This window comes from Oryctolagus cuniculus, chromosome 1, assembly GCF_964237555.1.
Source record: "Oryctolagus cuniculus chromosome 1, mOryCun1.1, whole genome shotgun sequence".
NCBI classification, from domain to species: domain Eukaryota; kingdom Metazoa; phylum Chordata; class Mammalia; order Lagomorpha; family Leporidae; genus Oryctolagus; species Oryctolagus cuniculus.
The window spans coordinates 110,051,168-110,074,221 of NC_091432.1; the positions used below are offsets into that span (position 1 = coordinate 110,051,168).

A 23,054-nucleotide genomic window follows, 5' to 3' on the forward strand; every position below is an offset into this window, starting at 1 on the left:
TGGCTTAAGACTGGGAAATCTGCAGTTTAATATTTATGGAATCCTGCAAAACTAAATCTTGATTTTTGTGTTCCAGTTGTGATTTTTCTGCCTCTAGAGATTAAGTGAAACTCATACTTGATTCCCTTAAATTTAAGTTCAAACTGTTAGGTAGGAAGTCAGATATGAGCTTATGTGTGTGTGACATAAAGGAATAAAGAGGAGACATCTATGTCCAGCATATGCATCTGCTGACAATGTTTCAGGGGCAGCCCCGTATTCACATTCTGCCCTGCCCCCTTCTACCTGATAACCTGCCAGGTGGAGATCCCCGCCCCTTCTGCCTGACAGATCTTCCACAATCTCCCAGATGCAGCCCAGTATCTGCATTTCAAACACCCTGCTCCAGATCCCCATTCTCTAGGGGGTCCTGCTCACCCTTCCTCTGAACCCAGGATGGCACTAGCTAGGCTTCCTCCTGATACCTTCAAGGGAAAACTCAGATAGGAGGTTCTTAATATTTACAGCCATAAAATCCTTTGTTTCAGGAGGAGATGTGTGAAGATAAAGACCCATCTCCTTAAAAACCCCCGGCCTCAACCGGACTGCACGCTCAGCCCTCTGCCTCTCTGCTGAGCTGCCTGCCTGGTCTGGCCAGGTGTACTCCACTGAACCATGTAACCTAGATCCTCCCCGCCCGCCCAGTCTGAGCGACTGTACTCTTTCCCAGGTCCTGTCTGGAGAGGTGCCCATCCATTCTTACGGATGTCCCTTCCCTAATAAACCTTGCTATTTTACCTCCCACTACTCTCTGTCTCACGCCTGAATTCTTGTGCGAAGACAAGAACCCTGCAACTTCTCCGGTAACAAAACCAAGGTGATCATACCGGATCAGTCAAAAGATAACATGTCGCCAGAGTGTGCCTCCAGTCTCTCTGGTCCCTGTCCTTTTTTAATGTCTCTATTACAGCATCTAGAACTAGATGTTTATTAAATTTCCATTGACAGTGACAATTGTGATCAAATTATTATGGCATATGTTAGAGAAAACTGGGAACTGGGACTAGTGCAGCTCTTGGTTGGAAAAACCACCAAGTTACACAGGGGTTGGGGTGACATGAGGTGGAGGTGGCACAGCCCTCTGGCTCAGCCATGAGTCATCTTGTTCCCTGGAATTTCCCGTTCAATCAATGCAGGTGGAGAACAAAAGTCTGCCTCAGCTTTTGGGAAGATTTAATAACTAGTCAACTTCCAACTCCCATGCCTTCACTAGACTTAAAAACTGGTAGTTTTCTCTATAGAGTAATGCAAGAATAAATAGAATGTTACTTCAAAAGACTCCCCGAATTAAGTTATGTTACACATAATTCCAAGCTGTCCATAGCAATGTGACAATTCTGTGGAAATCTGTATACTTTCATTTTTTCAGTAGAAACAAATTATATCCCTTGTTAACTTCCAGGTTGTCTCTACTAAGAAAACTTCTAATGAAGCCAAAATGTATACCCTTCTGTCTTTTGTTATCTGCTATATACATTTTTAAAGATTTGTATATAAGCAAATTATGTAATTAATAATTCTTTATTACTAAAGGTTTATTTACACAGTGTTTAAGGTATAATAAAAAATAAATTACAATACAAAAGTACTCTTTAGGAAGACAGTAAACAACAGGGCCACACTACCCACTGAGTTGTTTAAACAAGACATGAGCTACACCTTTTGCTGGAAAGACTCTCCATGAGTTTTTGCTTCTTTACGCTTACAGAACATCATCCAGCCATCTGCTGGAAGAAATATCCAGTTATGTTTTCAAAGGTTGAATTATGAAGAAAAACATAAAATATGAATTGAAAGTAGCACAGACTTCAAATCTAACTTTTAGTTCCAAAACAGGGCATTGAAACTTTAGTTTTTTGGACAGTATAAAAAGCAGAATGAGACAGGTCTGTAACAAGTTTCAGAAAATGTAAATTATATCGATTTTTTTAAAACATTATTGGAAGACATATCAAGGCTCAGCATATTGAAATACAGATATCCTATTTAAAAATTTCAGTTTGTTAAAAAAAAAATAACATCTGCAGCCCAGTCAATGAAAACTGAAAATACCAACCTGTCAAGTGGCTCATGCACCTACAATTTTAGATGTTTTCTATCCTCTGAATGAATGCTTCTGTAGCTTAAGTTTGGAAAGACACTGAGAAACTAGACACTTTCTAAATGACACTCTCCTTTCAATAGTCCACTTACAAAGACTGGTTTATCTACCAATCGAAGGGGACAAAGAAGAAAATCAGTTTCCTTCAGTTAAAGTAGTTTTGATATAAAGAAAGAGAATAAATAATCTTTTCCAGTTCTCAGAGCTATGTAAAATACAAAATCATCATTTAGAGTAGTTTTTGTTTTCTCCAGCCCTGTTTTTAAAGTTATAATATAATATTTCAGAATCCTCCTATTAAACTCCCTAATGATTCCAGTTTGCCAGTGATCACAGACTTTGATCTGCTATTAGAGATCATTAAATTGGGGTGGGAAACCTAGTAAGGCAAACAGTCACTGTGCATGAAAGACCTATGCTGTTGATTATTCTTTACAATACAAATAAAAGGTGACGAGTGATTCATCCTGAGGTGGCTTTTGCCAGTCTGTTATCAATTATGTAATGCTTCGTACTTACTGTGTAATTAGACTTTCTGATATTGTAAGCCTTGGATTGACAAAAACAAAACAAAACAAAACAAACCTGTCACCTGAGATACTGAAATTCCATAAAAAGGTTGTATCCCGTGAGCCATAAAAATCCAAATGTTGTTTGACAGTTTGTGTTTTGGGTTTACTGTTAATCATTGGGTACATATGTTATAATCCTTAAGGAGTATTTTGGAGCAAAAATGGGGCTTCTCAGTTTACAAGAGCTAATGAGATATGAGCAGTATGTGTACTCTGAAGTCAAGTCAAACCTTCACAGTGAGACTGTCTGAATCTAGCAGTGTTTGCTCAAGAAGAGCCCTATGCAGGCTCCAGAGGGATGTTGCTTATCTAGGCGGGTCTTTGCTGAAGAACTGGTTGGAATTCAGGTCACAAGGGAAAAGCCAAAGTCAAGTTTCCATTAACTTCAAGAGCTATCAGGGTTCTTGTTCTTGGAAATCTTCAGCTTCCTAAAACCTAAAACAAAATTTAAGCAGATAATTTATTTAGGAAGATGCAATGAGTCGCTAGCATTATGCATTACATATACATTATTAAATGTCTTCTCCATTCTGAAGGAAAATATTTTTAATATTATTCTCTCCCTAGTATGTTTTCTCTTTTTTTAAGGTTTATTTGAAGGGCAGAGTGACACAGAGAAATCAGTCTTCCATTTGCTGGCTTACTCCCTAGATACCTGCAACAGCCAGGACTGGGCCAAGCAGAGATCAGGAGCCAGAATCCCATCTGAGTCACCTGCATGGATGGCAATTCCCAAGTACTTGGGCCATCACCTGCTGCCTTCCTAGGTTCCATAGCAGGAAGGTGGATCAACTTGGATGGGAAGCAAAATAGCTGAGACTTGGACCTGCACTTGGCTATGGGATATGAGTGTCACCTGGGCCACAGCAGCAACCACTCCCTAGTTTAATTTTTTTTTTTAAGTTTCTTGTTCCTTATTAATAGTTCTCGGAATCAGCATCCTTAATTCTTAGCTTCTAAGTGCCCTGAATGGATGCTTGGATGCTGGCCCACACTCATGCATTCTATATCATTCCCAACCCCATTACAAACAAAAATCAAAGGTACAGAAAAGTTGAGAAGACAGAGTATGGAATTTACCTAATTTTAAAGCATTTGTTAATCTTACTTTTTTTTAATTGCTGAAGTTTAAAGCAAATTACTGACATTTTTCCCTAAATATTCTAGCATACATTTTTAAAATAGGGACTTTTTTTTCTAATTAACTACATTATCATTATCATACCTAATAAAAACCAATACTAATTCCCTAATGTTATCTACAGTCATAATTTTCATATTTAAGACTTTCTCAATTACCCCTCCAACTACTTTTTCAACCAGTTTGTTCAAACTAGCATTTTCTAGTCAAGGATTTCATGTTACACTTGATTGTGTTCATCTCTTCCATTTAATCTAAAATGAACCTCCTGGGTATTTCCTATGACCTTGGCTTGATAGAGAATCCACTTGATTTTAAAAAGGCAACAGCATTTGGCAAAAACTTCCCCCCCAAAATTTGAGTTTCCTGGTTTTACAAGACAATCATTTTCTTTGTATTCTATTTATAAGTTCTTGAGGTCTTTCACTGGAGCTTTGCTATTAAAATGTTGATTCTCTTTGCAACTAATAATAGTCTATAAAAGTTTCCACCCATTTAGGAGAGCCAAAAGAATCTTTACAGGCTGATGTTACAAATGTCAAGAATTTTATTATGAGTACAAGATTCAAGCTTGCACACCTTGATTTACATCTAGGAACTAAATGTGTGGACCTACATTAGAGAATGGAACAAATTCTGAGCATATGAAAAGTATATTATGCTACTTTTTAAGCCTGATAAATCTGGAAACAAACAAAAAAAAAACAAAATTATGTATAGCTAGAACTATATTCATAGTCCCAATAACTAAATGAGAGGCATTGAAAACATTTCCAAACAGTACAGAAACTGGCTTATTTTTTTTTTAATTTTTGACAGGCAGAGGGGACAGTGAGAGAGAGAGAGAGAGAGAGAGAGAGAGAGACAGAGAGAGAAAGGTCTTCCTTTTGCCGTTGGTTCACCATCCAATGGCCACCGCAGCCAGCTCATCACACTGATCTGATGGCAGGGGCCAGGTGCTTCTCCTGGTCTCCCATGGGGTGCAGGGCCCAAGCACCTGGGCCATCCTCCACTGCACTCCCTGGCCACAGCACAGAGCTGGCCTGGAAGAGGGGCAACCGGGACAGAATCCGGCGCCCCGACCAGGACTAGAACCCGGTGTGCCGGTACCACAAGGCGGAGGATTCACCTATTGAGCCACAGCGCCGACCTGCTTATAATTTTAAAAACCCAAACAAGCAAGTCTAATCTTTTCATTTTAAAAAATGAGATTTATTTATCCATGTTCAAAGTTTATTGCTAATGATGATGATGGTAAATATAATCCCAAGCCCTCAAATAACTGCAGAATTCTGTTTTAATGGCAGTCAAGTCTAGCTTCTTAATCTTTTGCACAAAATACGCTCGAAGGGGAGCCACCCACAAGACTACTAGAAGACTTTTATCTCCCAACTGAACTCCTCTAGTTTCATAGAGGAAACACCTAACAGCCATTTAAGGTAAACTGGGATATTCACATTAGAGATGTACCAGACAGAGAAGGATGAGGTCTGTGAACCTTACCATCTAGGAATGTTAATCTATATCTTCCAAATAAACAGAGACCTTTTTTTCTTGGTTGAGTCTTTCCTCTTCTTTTCTGTAACAAAGAATCAGAAACCAATTTTCAGGTGAACAAGAAAGAAGCAAGGGTATCTCTTCTCTCTGCTCTTCTCTCTCTCCAATAAACCCTTTCCCTTACTAAAAAAAAAAAAAAAAAAAGCAGCAGCAGCAGCAAGGGTGGCAAATCCTATGGAAGCTGCAGGGAAGGTGTTCTCGACCCCAGGTATTTGAACTTAGGCACTTTTCAGCCATTCACATGGGAGACCCAATGAGTTCCTGGCTCAGACCTGGCTGTTGCAAGCATTTGGGGAGTGAACCAGCTGATGTGGAAGATCTGTCTCTCTCTCACTCTACCTTTCAAATAAATAAATGACTGAATCTTTAATGTAAAAAAAAAAAAAAAGGGCCACCTATTTTATGGTTCTTAAATGTCTACAATAGTTCAATAGTTAAATCCATATAGACAGGGGCTGGTGAGAGGGAAGAATAGGATGTAGGGACTAAAGGATATGGAATTTCTTGTGGGGGGAGGGTTGAAAAGGTTCTGAAACAGACAATTATTGCACAAGTTTGAGAATACTAAAAGGGTACATTTTATGGTATGTAAATTTTTCTCAATTTTAAAATAATTGTTGGGCACCTACTGTCAACACAGCACTTTCCTAAGCCTTGATTCATAGCAAGCCTGCTACCTGTCTAGCCCAGCAGTTCTTACCAATGTGTGATTCACTGTAAAAGCAAGGGATTACTTTACATAAGCAGATTTTTATAACATCAAATCTCACATGGTAAAGAAATCCTATGATGAAATCTTCTGTAAAATTAAGAAACCTTTTATAAAGTCACTGCTCACACCCTAATTTATCCTTCCTCTGAACTTGAATTATTTCATACAAGGTTTGCCCAAGGAGAAAACATCTGTTTAACAATTCTTTTGCCCACTTGCAAAACACCAAGAGTCACGGGAAGAGAGTGTCAGAAGATTTTCCCAAAACTCCCCAGGCTTACGATTGTATCTCCACCACTTTATGAGCTTCTTCGGCCCATCGCTTTTTCCGGAAATGCTGGAAGAGGACCACCCCAATGACTATGATGACCATCAGCGCACAGGCAGAGCCAATGGCGAGCGCCAGGAAGTAGATCTCAGAGAAGCGCGCTTTGAAGAGAAACACATGCGGTGACCAAGTCAGGCTCCTAAGATGACTGTGATGAAATCTAAAGACGTAGTAGCAATGCATTTCTTCCTGAAGCAGGGCCTTCCTTCCCCCTACCTTTATGTATAAAACACCACATCACCTCGGAAGCCCAGGAGCACCGGGAAAGTCTACTTCCCCAAGTGTGGTCCTAGGAGTGGCAGCCACAGCCACTAAAAACTTAGAAATGCAAATTCCCAGGCCCCACCCCAGACTTACAGAAGGAGAAATGCTATGGGTGGGGCCTCAGTGATGTGTTTTGATGTGTCCTCCAGGGAACTGCAAGGAACCCTGGAGTTCTGAGAACTAGGGGTTCAACTACCTGGTGGGGTAAGGTTCTTGCTGGCCTAGTGCCCAACCCACTTCTCCCCGACTCCGTCTGCTCGTCTGCTCGCCTCTGTCAGCCATTTATTTATTTAGATGTATTAAGGGCCTACTGTGTTCCAGGCACTGTGGTGGATCAGTAACTAGAGTTCAGTGGGTAAATGATGAAAGACATAATGAGTCTCTGAGGCCCAGTGATCCTGTCCTTTATCTTGTTTTTTTTTTTTTTTTTTTTGGACAGGCGGAGTGGACAGTGAGAGATAGACAGAGAGAAAGGTCTTCCTTTGCCGTTGGTTCACCCTCCAATGGCCGCCGCGGCCGGCACACTGCGGCCAGCACACCGCGCTGATCTGATGGCAGGAGCCAGGTACTTATCCTGGTCTCCCATGGGGTGCAGGGCCCAAGTTCTTGGGCCATCCTCCACTGCACTCCCTGGCCACAGCACAGAGCTGGCCTGGAAGAGGGGCAACTGGGACAGAATCCAGCGCCCCGACCGGGACTAGAACCCGGTGTGCCGGCGCCGCAAGGTGGAGGAGTAGCCTAGTGAGCCGCGGCGCCGGCCTCTGTCCTTTATCTTGATTTCTCAATAAAGTGCCCAGAGCCAAAAAGGACCTTAAAGAATGCCTAGCCCCAGGAGTTTCCAGCCTAGAGCTGATGAAGGGTGGAGGAGAGGAGAGGCCCACAAGCCCACATAATCCGTATCACGTGTGTGTGTCTCCATCTCTGTGGGAACTGGCCCACAGCTTTCATTAGATTATCAGAGAGCAGTGACCCTGATATATTGGAGAACCCTTGCTTTCTTGCTCAGCTCGTTCATTTTGTGGATGAAGAAACTGAGATCCGAAGGCATGAATACTTCTGGCAATGCTCCAAGGTCACCAGCTCTCTGCTGGGAGGGCCTTGAGGGATGGCTGTAAACTCCACAGGGTGGGCATTGGGCCAAGCGGTTAAGATGCCCACATTCCACAGTGGAGCACCGGGGTTCACTATGCAGCTCCGCGCCTGACTCCAGCTTCCTGCTAATGCAGACCCTGGGAGGCAGCAGTGACAGCTCAAGTGACTGGGTCTCTACCACCCCTGTGGGGGACACAGGTTGTGTTCCTGACTCAGTTCCAGCCCTGGCTCTTTCAGGCTTTTGAGGAGTGAACCAGTGGAACATTGCTGTTTCTCCCCTTCTATCTGTTTAATTCTCAAAAGAAAAGTAATTTAAAAATAAATAAAACCATAAACTGTTGATAGGAATTAAAGGAGGAATGCTCAGCACTTTGCAGGCTTATACACTGAAGGTAGTAAGACTATATGTTGGTGGGGTGGATGCTGTGGCATAGCACGTAAGGCTGCTGCCTGCAGTGCTGGCATCCCATGTGGGCCTGGTTTGAGTCCCTGCTGCTCCACTTCCAATCCAGCTCTCTGCTATGGCCTGGGAAAGCAAAAGAGGATGGCCCAAGTCCTTGGGCCCCTGCACCCACGTGGGAAACCCAGAGGAAGCTCCTGGCTTCGGATTGGCACAGCTCTGGCCATTGCAGCCATCTGGGGAGTGAACCAGTGGATGGAAGACCCCTCTCTCTCTCTCCCTCTCTGTAACTCTGCCTCATAAATAAATAAATCTTTGAAAAATACTGTGTGTTGGTTAAGAGCATACACTCAGAGCTAGGTAAAGATACCAGCTACCATTTACTAGATGTAGGATTTGGAGTAACTAACTTCTTTGAGCCTCAGCTTTCTCAGGAATAGATAACAATATCTATTCCTTGGGTTCTTAACAAAAATAATTCAGGTAAGTTGTTCCATGCTGTACCTGCCCAGAATAAACAATGTGTGGGAGTTATGACAATTCTTAGTACAATTCACACTTCGGGAAGCCTTTACATTGGCACTGGCCAGCTGACATGACTGTGGGCGAGCAACTTGACCTCTAGGAGCCTCATTTCCATCACGGGGAGGAATGGGAGGCACTGGATGCATAATAAACAGATGCGGTGCGTGAAGGTTAAACTGTGGGAAGTACTCGGTGAACGCTGGCTACCACTGCTGGGACCTGCCTCCTAGGGTGGTGCGAGCATTAAATGAGATCGTACTTGTCCCACAGTTCCGACCGAGTACTCTGTAAGTATCTTGAATAAGTAAGTGAATGAACAGACCCATTGTGAGTCCTTTATCAGGGCACTGCTTCCTCTGCCTTCCCCGATTTCAATGGATTTTTGTAAAAGAGCCCCTGGAATCCTCCTTCCTTTCTGTTTCTTTCCACAGCAACTGGACAAAGCCTTTCTCTTTTCACCCCGAGGCTGTTCAGTCACCCTGGGAAGTCCCCAGCTCCAAGCACTGGGCGCTCTCTCTACCGTTTCGGCCTTCACAGCACACTGCCCCTCTCCGCCCTAGCAGCTCTCACACTTCCCAGAACCTCTGTCCCTGCGTAACCTACCAGTGTGCACCACGCTGAGCCGGATCTCCCCTATCAGCCCGTCAACATCGGGTGGGTTCTTCACCTGGCAGGTGTACGTCCCGTTGTCGTCGAACTGCAGCTTCCAGAGCAGGATGGAGACATCGTACCGCTCAAGGTTCCCGTCCCAGGCCACCCGGTCCTTGAACCGCCCACTCGTGGGTTTGAAGGGATCCATATGGTAGTAGAATACCTAGCGGGGAGAGATGGCATAGGGTCTTGCTTCTCCAGCACCGCGGCAAGGAGGCTGAGATGGTGGGAACGGAAGGAACACAACAGCGCAGGCACCGCCCTGCCAGCGGATCTCCTGCTGCCCCTTCCCGGCCTCTCTCTCTAGCTCTCTGCGCCAACAATTGTTTCCCTGCTTAACCCTGTGCCTGTTGCTTCGGCAAGCACAGGAAAGGCAAGCGAAGCCGGCTGGCTTGTCACTTTCTTCACAAGGGTCCCAGGAAAATGACAACAATCTACTCACAAACTGCTCCGGCCCTCCATCTTGAGGACGAAAATTCCAGGTCACCGTGAGGGCATCGCCCACGGGAGCAAAGCTGGAGAAAGTGCATTTTAAACGAGCATCTGTCCCGTTAACAGCCTCCAGCACCCGGGAGGTGTAAATTTCCACAGCTGCTGCGGGCCCGTGAGCTGCAGTGAAGGGAAAGGAAGGGTTAAAAGGGATGGAGCTGACACTTGGAAAAGAAACTTCCAGGAAGGACATCTCATTCTTACTTCACCCAGAGGCACTGCCAGCAACTCCCGCCAACTTTTCAGTCTGCATCCTCCTGCCTGTATCTGCCTTCACTTTCCCATTCCACCCCACGATTAAAAATACCACCCAGCCCCAGTGTCATGGTACCAACTTAAACTGGTACAGCAAGCTGCCAACGCTGCCCAAAAAAAAAAATAAAGCGCAAATCGTTAACCCTGATTAGCCACGTTCTGTATAGTAGGTAAGACGGCATGCAGCAGGTCGGTGTCCAGAAAGGGTCCTTGTTATGTGGACTTCACGCTGCGGAAACGGGACTGGTCAGCTCCAGACCGCTGAAGCTCGGCTGTACCCCAGGACCTGCCGCCCCGCGTGGCGCTCTGGCCACTATATTTACATTTAGAATGTGTGCGTTGGGGCAGCTCCAAAAAAACCACAGCGGGTCCCTTCCTCTCTCTTTAACAATCAACTTTCCAAGTGCCCCAAGAGGCCCAGAGGAGACCCACCCCTAGAAATCCAAGTGCCAAAGTCGTGCTGAGTCCTGCCAGCAGGGAGAAGCTGAGAATGGCCACACACACACACACACACACACACACACAAAATGGTGTGTAACCTGAGATCAGAAAGCCATCCTCTGTGCAGGAACACACCTAAACCTGTTTTTCCCAAAGTAGCTCCCCCAAAACAGCCCACCGCCTTCGGCTTCAGTAAAGTCCCAGCTAAGACGAACTGCACCTGTGGCCCAAGCTCCCAAACAAAACTCTCTCGACTTCTCAGGCAATGAGTTCACTTAATGGGCTAGGGTGGAGGGAAGAAACGCTGAGCAAAGCCCACGGCTCTTACCTGCGAGCTGTAAGCCAAGGAGCAGCAGAAACACGCGCGTGGGGCTCGTGCCATACATGAGGGAAACCCAGGCCTGGCCCCGGAGACCAGACCCGGGCAGACCGAGGGCGCCGACACTCTCGCGGCCGCTCGGGGAGGAGCAGGCAATGTTTTCGGCCGGAGAGCTCCTCACCTATGGGAATTTGAGCTCGCTTGAGTCATCCCGCTGGCCCGGTGCTCGGGGCTGGAATGAAAGGTGGGGCCTAAGCTCCTGGCGCCCTCCTCCCCTCCCCCCTCTCACCCTCCGCACCGCGAGCACCCAAACCCTGCAGCTCCTCTCTCTCTCAGCTTCTCAGCTCGTCTGACTGGGCTGTGGCCTCTGAATGGCCTCGGAAACAGCCAGAGGAGGTGGTGCCAGATTGAAATGTCCCAGGCTGCTTCAGGTTTGGCCCACACACACACCCTGTCTTAAAGGAGGCTTTAGGCTTGTCTGGGAAGTGAATGTTGAAACCACCTGCACTTCCCAGAGCATTGCCCGGGGGCCCTTTTAGCCCGGGGTTGGAGCCGCTTGACTCTGCTGTCAGAATTCCTTAGGAGCCTCTGTGGTCCCAAGCTCCTTCCACTGCTCCCCTGCATTTTAGCCCAACAACGTAAGCTCTGGGATTTCTGCACCGGTCTGACCGGTAGCTTTCCCTGAGACTCAGCTGAAAATAAACTGACCAAATCAAACCTCATTGTTTAAGGATCCTGACCTCTGCAGGATTTAAAGAACCAGGACGTCACCCCTCCCACCTACCCCCACCCCACCCCTTCCTGCTCATTCACCTGCCGGCTCAGTACAAGTCACAACAGGATTTTTGGCTGAGGACTTCACTTCCCCAGCACCCCCAGTGAAGTGTTCCCATTTGATCTGAGCGCAGGGAGGGCGAGTGATCGCCCCCCAGAGGGGCGCAGCAGATAAATGGCGAAACTGGGGCTCTCCTGGCTCTTAAGTCAAGTGCTCTTCCCACACAATGACACCTAGGGAGAGGATGCCCAAGGAAGAGATTTTCATAGTAGCTTTTCCTGCATCAGATTTCCCCTGCCTTGGTCAGGGGGGCCCTCTGTCTGGGGAATTCAAGGAGACAAGCAGCCTCCTAGCTGGGAAAGAGGGTGGGTCCTTGTTGCAGACTAAGGGAGCCGGGTGGAGACTACACCCGTTGTTAAGAGGGTGGCTTGACCAGCAATGTTCTGAACTGAGAAGGCATTGCCCTTCTCCCTGGATTAGCCTTTAAACACTCTGCAATGATTCATGCACTCTCCCGCTGAGCCCTGGGACCCAGAGGGCTGCCCGGAGGGGAAGCAGGGAGCAGGCGGAGTAGGAAAATAAAACATAAAGAAGAAGATGGCACCAAAAGAGAATGAAAGTTACAGAAGCGAAGGGGCAGGGTCGGGGGGAGGAGCACAGGGGAAAGATGACTTGGGCTTGGAGCAAAAGCAGATGGCCAAGAACAAAAATTCATTGTTAGAACTGAGAACCCCAGGGGCCACCCCCGATGGAGATCAGCTGCGAGCCAGCAGGCCAGTGCGCCAGCAAGAACGCCCTGTGATGGGCCCATCTGAAAACAGAGTGCCTGCCACCTTCGTCAAAGGTGACACCAAACAACCTACACTCAGAACGCTGGGGACCTTTAAAATGGTGATGAGGAGGGGAGACAGCCTTTCTTGTACATAGGACATAGCCCCAGAAGCCTGAGCAAAAAAAAAAAAAAAAAAAAAAAAGATGAAGGCAAACTTGATCTTCTCGGTTGCCTTTCAACTTCATGCAGCTCCGGAGGATGGAGAGGGAGAGCCTGGGGTTTTGGAGCCCACAGCCAAGTGCAGAATGTGGTGAGAGGTAGAGTTACAGGGAGCTGAGGAGCACAATGCAGAGAGCAGGTGAGGAATCGGGGCAGCAGCAGTGGAACAAACCTCCCGTTGTGGCCGCAGGAGAACCTCTCCAAAGGTAGCCAGGCACTCTGAGAGCTGGCGGCCAGCCCAGCTCGGATCCACTGCTCCGCAGAGTTCAGGTCCCTGGCTCAGTGCCCAGCAACGCCCTGATTCCTTCCAGTTAGCAGGAGGGGCTCCTCCTCGCCCTGCTCCCCCGCTGGGTGAAGAAAGAGGCCGAGGCTGGAACTCCTGTAACGAAGAAAACGCTACAGAAGAGGCGTGTCTGTCCCCGGGCCACCAGAGCGGGACTTTGATCAAACTTGCAGTTGGTCAGGAAGAAGCAAAGTGCTCCGCGCCACTGCCTCTTCCCCAAGAAACATCCTCATTGTCCCGAAAATGTGTGACATCCCGAAGTTCTGCAGTGCCTCCTCTGCCCCAGCTCTACACACTTTGCTAAAATATCTCTAGTGGCTCTCCAGATCCTGGCCAGGGGGCTCAGAAGACGCAAGGCCAGCTGGCCTGTTTCAGTATCCATAAAATCTGTCTTTCTCAACATCTGAGGCAAAAATGTTTGCTTTGCCTTTTTTTTTTTTTAAGATGAAACCAGCATGCTGTGAAGCAAGGAAAACAAATAATTTAGCTTTCAGGGTTTCAGGGTGACTCAAATAAAGCATTTGTGTACTTAGATGTTTCTGCCCATATGTCCTACTAAGAAAATACTAGGGGGCCGGCGCTGTGGCGTAATGGGTAAGGCCGCCGGCTATAGTGCCGGCATCCCATAAGGGCGCCCATTCGAGTCCCAGCTGCTCCACTTCTGATCCAGCTCTCTGCTATGGCCTGGGAAAGCAGTAGAGGATGGTCCAAGTCTTTGGGCCCCTGCACCCGCATGGGAGACCAGGAAGAAGCTCCTGGCTCCTGGATTCAGATAGGCTCAGCTCCCCGTTGCAGCCATCTGGGAAGTGAACCAGCAGATACCAGATCTCTCTCTCTCTCTCTCTCTGCCTCTCCTTCTCTATGTAACTCTTTCAAATAAATAAATCTTAAAAAATAAAAAACCTGAATACACAGGAATTCTGGAAATAGCGAGGAGAAGCAGAGACCTTCCCATTGGGGCCAATGGGGTGGGAACATTGTATTCACGGGGAGTGGCAGCAATTCCTCCAACCTCAGGCACAGGCACGAGGGGCAGGCCCTGAGAGAGGCTGAGCCCGCATGGCCGGAGCCCTCACTCACCATCTGAGGAGCATGAACTTGATTCTGACAAATGCACAGTTGAGGGTGGCTGACGTGTGACCCAGTGGCACGCCCAGAGAGGACGAGGGAGCTCCAGACCCCTCCCCACAGGCCCTGCCCTGGGCACCTCTGCACCTGCAGCCTTTTAATAGCCTTGATCATAAACAAGTAAGCAGTTAAGTGCCTGTGTGCCAAGAACAGCCTCCCTAGAATGGAATTACTTTGGTATTTCCAAAGAAAAAAAGAAAACAGAACCGAAGCCTGGGGACACCAACCACTTACTCTCCAGGCTTTCTCAGGGGCCTGCCCAGAAGCCGGGCTGAAAACACAGACCCAACAGCTGCTCTCAGGACACCAAGGGACTCCCTGCTGGCCCTAACCAACTCCAGTCTACAGCACCCTTTCTTGAAACACGCTGTGTTTCCAGAGCTTTTCAAGAAAGCCGGGCTCCAAGCCCCAAATAGCAGGTGCGTCCCCTTCGGTCCTCCTCGCCTCGTATTTCCTGTCCTGGAAATGTCCCATAGTGGGTCTGAACCTGAGATTGAGCTCTCGACGGTTAGCAAAACTGGGGGAGGGACGCTCTCCTCCCTCCCTCCCTCCCTCACTACAGCTCACACTCACCTCTCAGAGAGGCCTGGAGGCCCTGCTCCTCTCCTAATTAAGAAAGGAGCCGCACTGGTGCATTAACCAGCCCTAGGAAGACTCTTCCCTTACTCCCAGGGAAGTGAGGTGGCTTGCACAGGGCTCCAGAGACACTGAAGACTCTCAGGTAAAGGGCCCTGGACCTATAAAAACATAAATTGAGCAACAAATATACCACTTACAGTAGCTTTGAAATAAAAATTCTGGGTTTTTGAGTTCTCTTCTTTTGAGAAAAGTAATAGGTGAATGATTCAAGCATTGTGGAAATGGCATGAACCTTACCACAATGTTATTTTTATGAAATGTTCAATTGAACACAAGATCGTGCGTACAACTGATATGAAACATAAGAAAGGCGTTCATGAAAGTATTTTCTAGAACATTTTCTTTCCAAGGAATGTGCTAAATTTGGACTGGAATGACTGAAAACGGCTGTTCTGCGCAAAGGACATTGGGACAACGCACTCTGGCGTAGCGGCGTGCGGGGCACCACTGCCGCCCGATGAACTCTGACATCTTGCTGCTTGCATGGCGGCGAGGTGCGGTCTGTGTTTCGTACTTTTCCTAAACAGTTCTTGCACTCTTGACGGTGCCATTAGCATTCATCCAGAGCAGATGAGCCTGTGGAACAGACCTATGGAGGGTAGCAATGAGGCATTTCATCTAAACAGCTATGACCATAACGTATAGTGTTCAATCGTATTATGCTAGAAACGCATAGGAAAATGTATACACAATTGAATGAACACCCTTTAATACGTTTTATCAATCATTAGATTATCATGCTTTATTTTTCTTGCTGCAAATGTCAAGAAGATATATTTGAGCACTTGAAGAAATCAAGAAACCATTGAGGGAATTTTCTGAAAAATGAGAATATTGAAGCAGCTGACATAATAATAATCCCACTAGACATAAATAAAGCATAATGATGTAGCTGCTGGTGATGAAAGGGGTGAAAGATGTTTCAGGTCCTCTCGAGACATCTGACCTCGCGCAGAGCAAGCGAGTACTGACGAGAGTGAAGACTTTGGCGTTACTGCCATAGATGCACCTACCCATTCTCAGGGCAGACAGGACACAGGGCTGACATTGTTAGGTAAGAAGGGGGGTCATGTTGTTAAAGAAACTATGTTGTTCTGCAGAAAGTGAGAATCAACTTGAAGTACCTAGTGTAGATGAGTTTAAAACATTTTTGGAATTTTTAGGTTGTCAGATTATCATAATCTACCCTCCATAAGAAACTACTGGTCAAATGATGAGTGTGTATCCATCATCAAAAATGCAAAGTCAAGAGTTAATATCCAGGAGCTGAAAAGTATCATACATTTTTGCAGCAACAATGAATGGCAAGGGAATATTGAAAAAAAAGGTTTTGGGTCGGCGCCGTGGCTCACTAGGTTAATCCTCCGCCTTCAGTGCCGACATCCCATATGGGCACCTGGTTCTAGTCCCGGTTGCTCCTCTTCCAGTCCAGCTCTCTGCTGTGGCCCGGGAAGGCAGTGGAGGATGGCCCAAGTGCTTGGGCTCCTGCATCCACATGGGAGATCCAGAAGAAGCACCCGGCTCCTGGCTTTCGATCGACGCAGTGCGGCGCAGTGCAACGGCCGTAGCAGCCATTTGAGGGGTGAACCAACGGAAGGAAGACCTTTCTCTCTGTCTCTTTCTCTCTCACTGTCTAACCCTATCTGTCAAATTAAAAAAAAAAAAAAAGGTTTTAAAATTTGCCAAGGGCTGGCGCTGTGATGTAGTAAGCTAAGCCTCTGCCTGCAGCACCAGCATCCCATATGGGAGCCAATTCTAGACCTGGCTACTCCACTTCCAATCCAGCTCTCTGCTGATGGCCTGGGAAAGCAGTGGAATATGGCCCAAGTGCTTGGGCCCCTGCACCTACATGGGAGACCCAGAAGAAGCTCCTGGCTCCTGGTTCCTGGCTTCGGATCAACCCAGCTCCAGTCACTGAAGCCATCTGGGGAGTGAACCACCAGTTGGAAGCCCTTTCTCTCTGTCTCTCCCTCTCTCTGTCTGTCACTCTGCCTCTCAAATAAATAAATAAAAATCTTTAACAAAAATTTGCTGTCTAATAAATGATTCCAAAGTCATGCACAGCATTTGGTATCTCTGAAGCATGTTAGTGCATGAAACTATTATAGAATACTAAAGACAAAGCTCACAGAAACAACTTATAAGACGGAAGCCTTTAACATTTGGTTATAAATACCAGACACAGTGTGGAGTATCGGGACGTTGCTATAACTTGTATTGTGGAGGAAGCGCTCAAGAAGGACCTAACAATGACCTTTTGCTTGGGAGTCAGGGCATTCTACAAATGCCTGAAGAGGTAGGGAATCCACACAACACTCTGGTTTGTTTCTTCCAACAGTCTATTCACTCGTTATGACTTGTTGGTACACCTGCAAAGTATTGGATTCCAGGCTACAGGCACCCTGAGGAGAAACAGACTGAACACCTATCCTCTGAAACCAACAGCACTGATGAAAAAACAAGCAAGAGGTTCTGTGATTACAGATTTGGCACAAATAATGAAATTCTCATTGTAAAATGGTTAGATGATACATGTGTCGCTGTTGGGATGAGCTACGGTACAACAGAAACACTTGGCAAAGTTCAATGACAGAAACAAGAAGGAGGGGCCGGTGCTGTGGCACAGTGGGTTAACGCCCTGGCCTGAAGTGCCAGCATCCCATATGGGTGCTGGTTCTAGTCCCGGATGCTCCTCTTCTAATCCAGCTCTCTGCTGTGGTCTGGAAAAGCAGTAGAGGATGGCCCAAGTCCTTGGGCCCCTGCACCCACATGGGAGACCTGGAGGAAGCTCTTGGTTCCTGGCTTCAGATTGGCACAGCTCCAACCATTGCAGCCATCTGGAGAGTGAACCAGCGGATGGAAGATCTCTCTCTCTGTCTCTACCTCTCTCTATAACTCTTTCAAATAAATAAAATAAATCTTTAAAAAAAAAAAAAAAAAAAAGAAGGAGCAGAGCCTACGTGCCTGAACCACAGGTATCGGCACCAGTAACAACTGCAGTGGTGGCCTGATTGAACACAATAGGTTGGTTTCCAAATATTCCACTACCATAAAGGTAAAAAATGGTATTGGCCTTTGTCCACCGGAATAATTGGCATGTGGATCGTAAATGTGTGGTTATTCATAAATTTTTGGCCTTGATTTGTTGGGCTTCAAAGGAAACATCTGTTAAGCACACCTAAAACAATGCATGAGAAACTCTCAGGAGGAAGCAGGCGCAATACTCCCGGATGTGCTACTGTTCAATCAGATTTGACACAAGAAGCGCTATTATTCTCAAACAGCGAGGACCAAGACGATGTCTAAGCACGCCATATCACGGGAAACTGACAACAGGTTGTCAAAAATGTAATGCCATGCTTTGTTTGAACTGTTTTGCTCCCTCCCACCAAAAATAATTGTTGAACAAGTCGTGAAAGTCACTTCCTTGTATGCTGTGTAACACATGAAGGGATACCTGTTACCGGAGAATGGCAGGGTTCTTTGCTCAAGAAGAATTCAGGCGTGAGACAGAGAGGAGTGGGAGGTAAAATAGCAAGGTTTATTAGGGCAGGGACATCCGTAAGAACGGATGGGCACCTCTCCAGACAGAGCCTGAGAGAGAGTGCCCAGTCGCTTGGACTGGGGGGTGGGGGAGGAGTGAGGTTACATGGTTGAATGGAGAGATTACACCTGGGCAGGCCAGGCTGGCGGCTCAGCAGAGAGGCAGAGGGCTGAGCGTGCAGTCCGGTTTGGGGGGGGGGGGTAAGGAGATGGGTCTTTGTCTTCACAGATCTCCTCCTAAAACAAAGGATTTTATGGATGTAGATATTAAGAAGCTCCTATCTGAGTTTTCCCCTGAAGGTATCAGACAGGAGGAAGCCTAGAGGAAGGGTGAGCAAGACCCCCTGGAGAATCGGGATCCAGAGCAGGGTATTTGAAATGCAGATATTGGGCTGCAGGCTATCAGACAGAAGGGGCGGGGACCCCCACCTGGCAGGTTATCGGGTAGAAGGGGGCAGGGCAGGATAGAATACCAGGCTGCCCCTGAAACTTTTATGGGATGACTTTGAGATGCAGATGCAAATGCTGGACATAGACGTCTTCTTGTTAGGCCTGTCACACACACATAAGCTCATATCTGACTTCCTACCTAACATACCATTTGTGTGTGTGTCAAAGATATTGTATTGTTCCAGTCTCCTATTTATAGAACAACCTGTATTTTTTTTTTTTTTTTTTTTGATAGGCAGAGTGGACAGTGAGAGAGAGAGAGAGACAGAGAGAAAGGTCTTCCTTTGCCGTTGGTTCACCCTCCAATGGCCGCAGCGCACCGCGCTGATCCAAAGCCAGGAACTTATCCTGGTCTCCCATGGGGTGCAGTGCCCAAGTACTTGGGCCATCCTCCACTGCACTCCCAGGCCACAGCAGAGAGCTGGACTGGAAGAGGGGCAACCAGGACAGAATCCGGCGCCCCTACTGGGACTAGAACCCGGTACGCCGGCGCCACGGGGCGGAGGATTAGCCTAGTGAGCCGCAGCGCCGGCTCATTCTTAGTTATCGTAAAGGATACATGAATTCCAAATTATGTTTTATAGCCTATTTTAATGCAGCTGTGTCAATGACACTGAAATATTCACAGAATTGAAAACTTGGGATCTAATTGGATTAATATCACTTGTTAAAGATCTCTTGATAAAATCAGAAGCAACTTTCATTCTTAGAAAATTAATGCATTTCCCGAGAAAAGAAATAGTCACCTCTTTTTTTGGCCACTATATTCTTTGTGTCATAGGAACCAGAGCTTGACCCGCTCAAATCCAAACCCTAGCTCAGTTATTGACCAGCTGTGTGACCTTGGGCAGTTACTTACTTCTCTGTGAAATAGGAATGCTAGATTTGTACCCAGTGGCTTGGTTGAAGGACCAGGTGAAACCCTGTATTTAAGTCAAGTTCAATGTTCGACTTAAACAGTAAATTTTAGCTCTTTGCTGTTAAATTTAATTAAAATGCTGAAAAACTGTTCCCATGACCACTTTGAGGAAAGTTCTGGTAGTTTCTTAGAAGTTAAAGATACCACCCCCCCATAGCAATCCCATTCCTAGGTGCTTACCCAAGAGAAACATAATCTTATAGTCACAAACAGCCTTGCAGAATGCTCAGAGAAGCTCCCTTCATAATAGGCCAACACTGGAAACCACCTAGGGGTCCATCAACAGAAAAGTGGATAAATGATGGGTGGAATCTTCAAACAATTGATACTGCTCAGCACAGAAAGAAAGGAAGCACACTACCTACAACCACATCAGAGAATCTCAAAAGCATGTTGAGCAAAATGAGCCAGACATGACATAATGCACCCTCTTTGCTTTCATTTCTATGTCATTATAGAGCAGTCAAGCGAACAGGCAGGCACAAGACACTGTGACAAAGGGTTGTGATAAGAGAAGCACTGGGAGGGGTCCCCATGCCAGTCTCAGAGGCTTGGGGGGGGGCTCCCCAGGGGAGAGAACGCCCACTGGGGTTGATTAGGAGCCTGGGCTCTGGGGTTAGACACACATGGGTGTGACTCACAGGTCACATCATTCATTCACTCCTTTAACAAGCATTTGGGGGGGTTACAATGCCTTGCCAGGAATTTTCCCTGGCACAAGAACACTGTGGTGAACAAAGGCACTTAGGGTGGTCAGGGAAGGCCTCTCTGATGACTCAAGAAAACCTGCATGGAGTGAGATAGTGAACCAGGAGATTCAGGAGGAAGAGGAAGTAAGTAGTGCAAAAGCCCTGGGGTGGGAACATGCCTGCAGTGTTGGAAGGAAAGAAAGGAGGCCAGTGTGGCTGGAGCAGAGGGGGCAGGGGCAGGACAACCACAGAGGGGTACAGGGAAAACCAGAACACACAGGGCCTCGTGGGCCTCACAGAGGACTTTGCCTTCATGAAGGCAGCCACTGGAAGATTATAAAGGCAACCCACAGGATGGGAGACATATCCGCAAATCGTATTTCTACTAAAGAATTACTATTTAAATGACTGCTCCAACGCAACAACAAAAGATCTAAGAACCTGATTTAAAAATGGAAAAATGGACAGGCATTTGGCACGGCAGTAAAGTTACTCCTTGGGATGCTCACACCCCATATCCAAGAGCCTGGATTCAACTCCCAGCTCCACTTCCAATTCCAGCTTCCTGATAAGGCTCACCTGGGGCGGCAGATGATGCCTGAAGCACCTGAGATAACGGCTGAAGGACTTTGAATTCCACCCACGTGGGAGACCTAGATGGGATTCCTGGCTCCTGGCTTCAGCCTGGCCCAGGCTGGCTGTTGCAGGCATTTGGAGAGTAAAGCAGCGGAAGGAAGATCTCTCTCTCTCTCTCTCGATCTCTCGATCTCTCTCTCTCCCTTTCAAATAAAATGAAAAAAAAAATATTTTTTTTAAATGGATGAAGAATTTGAATAGCTATTTCTCCAAAGAAGGTATAAAATGGTAAATAAGAGCCGGCGCCGTGGCTCACTAGGCTAATCCTCCGCCTTGTGGTACCGGCACACCGGGTTCTAGTCCCGGTCGGGGCACCGGATTCTGTCCCGGTTGCCCCTCTTCCAGGCCAGCTCTCTGCTGTGGCCAGGGAGTGCAGTGGAGGATGGCCCAGGTGCTTGGGCCCTGCACCCCATGGGAGACCAGGAAAAGCACCTGGCTCCTGCCTTCGGATCAGCGCGGTACACTGGCTGCAGTGCACCAGCTGTGGCGGCCATTGGAGGGTGAACCAACGGCAAAAATGAAGGCCTTTCTCTCTGTTTCTCTCTCACTAACTCTGCCTGTCAAAAAACAAACAAACAAACAAAAAACAAAAACGGTGAATAAGGCAAGTTGTTCAACATCACTCATCATTAGGGAAAGGCAAATCAAAGTCACGAGGAAACACCACCATTTCACAGACATCAGGTAGCTATCATAAAAAGAAAGAAAATAGCAGTTGTCGGCAGGAATGTGGAAATATTGGAAGTCTTGTACACGGCTGGTGTGAATGTAGAAGGGTACAGTCTAAAAAAGAGTGTGGCAGCTCCTCAAACAATTATTACCATATGATCCAGCAATTCTACTTCTGGATATAGACACAAAATAATGGAAAGCGAGGACTCTAAACAGATGTTTGCACACCGTATTCATAGCATAGCCAAAAGCTGAGGGAAATCAAGGTGTGGATAGATGCACACGTTCAATGCAATGTTTTCAGCCAAGTTCTGACACCTGCTTCAGCGCGGGTAAACCTCAAAGACATTGTGCTAAATGAAATAAGCCGTGCACAAAGACGAATGCCTTTGTCAAATTCACAGACTCAGAGAGTGGAATGGCGGCTGCCTGGACTGGGGAAAGGGGAAAAGGAGGCCATTGGGGAGTGGGTTCCCAGTTTCCGTCTGGGAAGATGAAAAGCTGGGGAGGGGGATGGCAGCAGCGGGTGCCCCTCAGGGCAGCTGCCCTTCGCGCCACTGAGCTGTGCGCTGAAATGTTCGGTGCTATGCTGTGTCTTGTTTTCAGTGCAGTAATGAGACAGGGAGCGTGTTTGAAATGATGGCTCTGGCTACTCTGTGGTTTCTGAGTCTCAGCGAGGACCATGAAGCCCTTCTTGCAGGGTGTCTGTGAGGACTGAAGAAGACACTGACGGTGACGCACTGAGCACATCCACCCGTTCGGTGAATATCTTCATGTTAGTTATTATTCTGAAAATACGGACAAGGTAAGCAGTAGGAGGCAGACAATTGAGAGGTGATCCCAGATCAGGGACGGAACAAAGCCCAGGAAAGAAGAGAAAGTGAGGCTCTTGCGGTAACTGCACAAGTTGAACATGGAGTGGGTGGAGAGAACAGTGCAAAATGAAGAGTAAAGGACCAAGAGAGGAGGCTTAAAATCGAATCAGCCCAATAAAGGTTAAGAAGTTTGAATTTTATCCTAAAGGCGATGGGAGACACTGAAAATGTTTAAACACAGAAAGTGACCCAACTGGGCCTGGGTGTTAGAAAGATCACTCATGGGGTGGGTGTTTAGCACAGGGGCTAAAGTCCGCTGTTTGGAACACCACATCCCATGTTGGAGTTCCTGAATTCAAGTCCTAGCCCCACTCCGCATTCCAGCATCATGCTAATCCTCACCCTGGGGGGCTGTAGGCACTCGTTCAAATACTTGGGCCCCTGAATTGAGTTCCTGGCTCCCAGTTTTGGCCAAGCCTAGCACTGCTGTTGCAGGCCTATGGGGGGTGAACCAGCAGTTGGAAGATCTCTCTCTCTCTGCCTTTCAAATAATTAATAAAAGAAAAAAGAGGTCACTCAGCTACTGTATCAGAGGTATGAGTATGGGAAGGCAAGACACTACTTCCAG

The 23,054-nt window shown here is 46.9% G+C and overlaps 1 protein-coding gene across 4 annotated transcripts; it reads right to left on the reverse strand.

Annotated features, from left to right (window-relative positions):
• Positions 1 to 1,544: 1,544 nt before the first annotated feature.
• MPZL2 (myelin protein zero like 2) lies at positions 1,545 to 17,721 on the reverse strand. Of its 4 annotated transcripts, XM_051836011.2 has the most exons (9): positions 17,472 to 17,721; positions 14,840 to 15,291; positions 12,825 to 13,031; positions 10,896 to 11,118; positions 9,825 to 9,991; positions 9,335 to 9,545; positions 6,404 to 6,551; positions 5,357 to 5,432; positions 1,545 to 3,147 (listed from the first exon to the last, which is right to left on the reverse strand). In XM_051836011.2, exons 4-8 carry the CDS (start codon positions 10,951 to 10,953, stop codon positions 5,369 to 5,371), a joined length of 648 nt encoding a protein of 215 aa, XP_051691971.1. In that variant the 5' UTR covers positions 10,954 to 11,118; positions 12,825 to 13,031; positions 14,840 to 15,291; positions 17,472 to 17,721; the 3' UTR covers positions 1,545 to 3,147; positions 5,357 to 5,368. The 4 variants fall into 4 exon arrangements, with proteins under 4 accessions (XP_051691971.1, XP_069935005.1, XP_008247655.1 ...); XM_070078904.1 differs by lacking the exons at positions 12,825 to 13,031; positions 14,840 to 15,291; positions 17,472 to 17,721 and adding an exon at positions 11,595 to 11,632; XM_008249433.4 differs by lacking the exons at positions 12,825 to 13,031; positions 14,840 to 15,291; positions 17,472 to 17,721 and adding an exon at positions 11,176 to 11,307 and having other exon boundaries at positions 10,896 to 11,067.
• Positions 17,722 to 23,054: the final 5,333 nt, after the last annotated feature.